General features: G+C 38.4%; 1 protein-coding gene across 2 annotated transcripts in view; it reads right to left on the bottom strand.

Annotated features, from left to right (window-relative positions):
* LOC137997095 (GPN-loop GTPase 2-like) overlaps positions 1–5,000 on the bottom strand; it is an 8,486-nt gene that overhangs the window by 1,859 nt on the left and 1,627 nt on the right. The window contains exons 2-5 of one of the 2 annotated variants that reach the window (XM_068842864.1): positions 4,375–4,531; positions 2,906–3,066; positions 1,877–2,013; positions 912–1,024 (exon numbers count right to left, since the gene is read on the bottom strand). In XM_068842864.1, coding sequence (XP_068698965.1) covers positions 919–1,024; positions 1,877–2,013; positions 2,906–3,066; positions 4,375–4,531 — 561 coding nt within the window. In that variant the 3' untranslated portion in view covers positions 912–918. The remainder of the gene's footprint in view (positions 1–911; positions 1,025–1,876; positions 2,014–2,905; positions 3,067–4,374; positions 4,532–5,000) is intronic. The other variant, XM_068842865.1, reaches the window with a different exon arrangement.

Genomic DNA, 5,000 nt, shown 5'->3' with positions numbered 1-5,000 from the left:
GTATTCAGCTGATAACAAATGGAACTCCATCGATCCCAATCCCACGTTTTACAGAATATTAACACATACATTTTTAACCAAGAGTGTTGATCTATCACTTTGCGGTCTTGCCCCAACACAGTCACAAATGGATTTATTTTTAGATACACTTTGCGCGCGAAACAAACAAAGGTCGCCAATTTTAACCAATAAGAAGAAGCCATGTCACGCGTGACTGTTTCTGCCATGTTTTTTTCAGGGACATGACGACTGATTTTGGCGAGAACTAGTATTCTAAAAATAGACTAATTTGTGACTGTGCTGGGGAGCCCACACATGCCATAACAACACTCTTATTACATTGTTCGAAGAACAAAGTGGGTCACCTCGCAGCTCTTACAAGGTCTCACCTGATTGGCGACCACCCTTGAGGTTTAACAAAAAAACAAATAACAGAAACAATGGCCCCTAGGCCTAAAACAAAAGGGCCATTGTTTCTGTTACCCTAGGCCTAAAACAAAAGGGCCATTGTTTCTGTTATTTGTTCTTTTGTTAAACCTCAAGGGTGGTCTCCAATGAGGTGAGACCTTGTAGGAGCTGCGAGGCTACCGAACAAAGTGTAGGATTCGACTCCGTTTTTTTTTTTTTTTTGTTTTGGGGGGGGGGGGAGATATCGTTATTTTATTTTATAATTCTTCCAGTATTATTAAGAAAAAGTATTGAATATTTTAAAATACCATGGTAGACTTGCAAAGCATCTGTTTTCTGGTTTTGATTGGAATCCAATGCCGTTAACAACAGTTTTAATGTAAACACATATTTACGCTCGCACTTAACCCTATCAATGGGTCAAGGAATGTGGACTGTGGACTTCGGAATTGAAATTGGATATTTACCAAGATATTGTAACATAAAAAAAAACACTGAATTACCGTGAACTTAAAGGAAGTCGGCTAAAAATCTTTCGAACAAAGTGTAGGCTACGGGTAGCCTCTTGTCTAATCCACTCTTGTTGTAACTTGATGCAATTTTGGTTTCATTGTTCCTGAAAGATATACTCGAAGATACTAGCTTGTCAGCTACTTAAAAAATCAATTGAAAATAAAGCTTGTGCGTATACGAATAAGAATTCTCCTCATTCTCCCTTCGAAAGATTGCCTAAGCCGCTCGAAAGACTGAACGGGTACATGTAGTTCTCAGTCTAGTAGACTTGACATTTAAATAAAGTTCATTGTATAAAGTTCATTTTTCCGCGACTTCTTACTTGGGTTTTGCACTTCAACCGTGACTTATTGGTTGGCCAGAAAATCACGCACCACCGTAGTCAATTAGCCAATAGGGACCTTAAGATCTCCGACGGCGACTTCAACGAAAACGTCACCTCAAAATATCACTTTTCTTTGTCATAATTCTTTCGCTGTTATTCAATCTCGTTCACTTCTTACACTATCCTAAAAATAAATTGTTACGAGCAGTTACTAAGTGAAAATAGAGAACAGAAAAATTTCTGTTGCATGCTCACGTTGTCATCAAAACTTCAAATTTGGTAATTTCACGTCGTTCTTATGCAGAGTACCGTAAGTATCCGTCCTAAAATCCGTGCTGCACGTGCAGCACGATTATTTATGCTCTTTTAACCAATGGTATTATTGATTTGCGGCGTTGTTGTTGCCGTCGCCGTCGTAAAATCTTAAGCTCCCTAATAAATAGCAAATCACATGAAACGGCAATTGAACCCAAAATGGTTTGGTTTATCCACGGGTTTCCCGCGTTCACTAACACAGCTTGCAAAACTATTAAAGGCTTGGCCTCTTTGATTTAAAACCTGCTGTGGCTGGCCAATGTATTGACTTAGGTTTATATTAGAAATAAACCGCCATTAATTTAATTTCTTTACCTGAAGAACTCGAAATCAGTTCCCACCGCCGAAGACATCAGCTGACTGAAGTTGCTCCTATCTTCTTCAAGTCCCCCAAATACATAGCCATTAGCTTGATCGATTGATTTTATCAATTGGTACATGCTTTCCTTTGACTTAAAAAAGACAGAGAATCAGAGAGCTTTCTTTTCGACAATTTCAGAATAGATATCCACTAATTCCTCGGTTTACCTACTTTTTAATATGTAATTGTTCTGGTTTTGGAAAGAATGAAACAGCATTCTTTTTGTTCTGCCCCCAGATACATGTTGCAGAATGAACAAAATAAACCACAAAGTTGTTACGGTTTACTCAAAATGCATAGAATACGAGCACTTTTACGATTGTTTTGACACGAAAATCGTGCGCAAGCGCACAGCGCAGCGAGACTGGAGCGAATGAGACTTTGGGAGATGCCTCAACTCCCCTGCGCTCCTTTGCTCCAGCTTTCGGCTTTTCGCTTGACTATTTTGTGCGCTCTTTCGCTAATTAAAAGGCTAGGAACTGCTAGCTGATGAGCTGGTCAGCCCAACCTCACTTGTCAACAGTTTAATTTTAATAACAAAATCCCGAGGTCTGACCCTTAAAGACCCATTGAAGAAAAGGTTAATTATTATTCAGACTTACTGGTCAAAAACACAATAATGTGACCTAAAATGGCAGCAGTGCAACAATTTGCTCACAAACATATAGAAAACCTCATCAATATTAGTAGAAATACTGTAACCTTAATGAATGTGAATTTGCTATACAGTGAAGGGTTCCATAGAAATGTAAAATTCCAAACCGTTGTCATGTGACCACGCAATTTCCCCTATATGCCTAATGTCCAAGGTTTTCAATAACCTGTTCAGCTAATGGGACAAACACTAGGATGAGACAATTTTTATTTGTGGCTTTTGCTGCTCATCTCATTTTGTGAGATTAATTGTCCAGCTTGTGCACAAGAACATAAAAAAAATCCTGCCAGCTACACAATCTCGGCAGTCACCTCTACAAGACACTTACTTGAACATCTAGAGTTCTAAATGACACCAAGCCATAATCCTCCACCAACCCAACTAAAGCTTCATTCAGTTTCTTATACTTTTGTGTAAATGGGTCATCTTTTATGTGGTCCAATAAATAATTCAAGTCCAGAACATCAGTGTAAAAGTCAAGATTAAAAGCTGAAAAGGATAAAGCAAATTATAGATCTTCATAAATCTATCACCATTTAAGAAACATCTCTGGGTTATTATGCATCAGGACTAGGAAGTAAGTTCCTTCACCCAATGTTAAAGGGAACTGGACCGGTTTTGAGTTATTGCAAAAAAGCCGCTTCCCACTGATAATTTAGTTTATTTAATGATAATTATTATTCTACGAGGACGCGCTGTATATGGTAGGTACAGCAGGTGTATTTCACAATAATGGTTATTATTATTCCATGAGTGCGCATTGGATATGAGATATGGTAAATAGCCAACGAGGCTCGTAGCTCCAAGTTCAAAATAGCGCGAATGGAATAATTGTTTTATTAAATTCCTTAAACTCCAAAAATTCAGAAGAAAAGGAAGCAAAAAAATCAGAGCGAAATGGAAAAAACTTGATGAAGATGCAATGTTCTGTAATACCTGGTGGTCAGACAGATGCAGGCTCATCACAAAGGCATTTCTTAACATCAGAATTGATCCAAACTTTCCACACACAAGAAGACTTTTTTGCTTTATGCAGAGAGAAATTCCGCTTTCCAGCAAAAAAAAAAATTTAGCTTAGCAATGCTTAGCGCAATCATTTGCCATACTAAGGTATGTAAGCTGATAACCGAGATTGAGTTAACCAATCAGAGCAGGAGAAATGCATTAACCGAGGCTGAAAATTTAATGAAAACTGATAACCGGTGTCCGGTGAGCCAACGAAAATGCTGGAAATCTGATATTCGTGTAGTTCAGTTTTCAATAATATAAGTTACGGTATACTCAATAGAATGCTGTGTTTTTGATTGGTCAATGATGAATGCATAAATACATGTAGGTTATAGAGTGCAAAAGAAGCTATAGAGTGCAATACAGAAGTTGCCATGGAAACACAGCAATGGAGTAATTTTGTTGAGTATATAATACACCAATGTAAATAAAAAATCATATGAACTTGCTCATGCATTTTGTGATTTATGGTCACTCGAGATGTTTTAAATGTTTTCAAATTAGATTTTCAAAACTTTCAAAATGATCACTCATGCCCGTAAATCACAAAATGCATTTGTTTTCATACAATGACCAATGATGACTTGGGTCAGACTGTCAACTGAATTAGAGTGACATTGACATTGTCCCAGAAATTCACCCTACTATGGGAAAACCTTCCAGCATTCGAAATAAAATCATGATAACATTGTTGCAAGTCACCGTGATGCTGGCTCTTGGCAGACAGTGATGTGATTGCATATTGCAAACTATACAGCCATAGAGACATAAATAGCGGGAATTTACTACCTAGCTTTCCATATTGCTCCACCAAATCAATCTTGGAAAGAACATTAACATGTGGCAATTCAATGTGGATCATAGTGGATAAAGAGGTGAGAAGAACAGAAATAAACTTTGCCGGATCACTGCAGTGATGAGCGTCCACAAGATGAACTGCTGTCAGCTGAAGGAAGAAAAAACCAAAGAAAATTTAGGATCATCAAAATAATCTGCCATCCCAAAAACAAGTACATGTGTGATATTTACAACTCCAGGAGAGACCCAGCCAAAAATGTTTCTTGCGATGTGGACCAACCCAAATTGAGCAGCTACAAAGCTGCCGTAAAAGAGTTGAGATCTTCATTCCCATTTGATGAACTTTTGCATCTTGATTTGTAAAACAAAGGCCAACAATCCAACCTCCGCCTCACCCACCCAACACAATGTTCTTCAAGGAGAAATGCAACTGAATCTCAACATCCTTGCGAGGACGGGAGTGGAAAGGGAGGGTGGGGGGGGGGGGGAGGGGGCTTTAGGAAGAAAATGTTTTTAGAAGTTAACAAAGTCTCAATAGTTTCCTCCAGGATTATAGCTATCTGTGTAGTAAGTAGCCATTCACCAATCACTGACCAAAACACAGCACCAGATGGGAA

The sequence above is a fragment of the Montipora foliosa genome, chromosome 3 (assembly GCF_036669935.1).
Source record: "Montipora foliosa isolate CH-2021 chromosome 3, ASM3666993v2, whole genome shotgun sequence".
Classification (NCBI taxonomy): domain Eukaryota; kingdom Metazoa; phylum Cnidaria; class Anthozoa; order Scleractinia; family Acroporidae; genus Montipora; species Montipora foliosa.
This window is presented reverse-complemented; position numbering and strand designations above follow the sequence as displayed.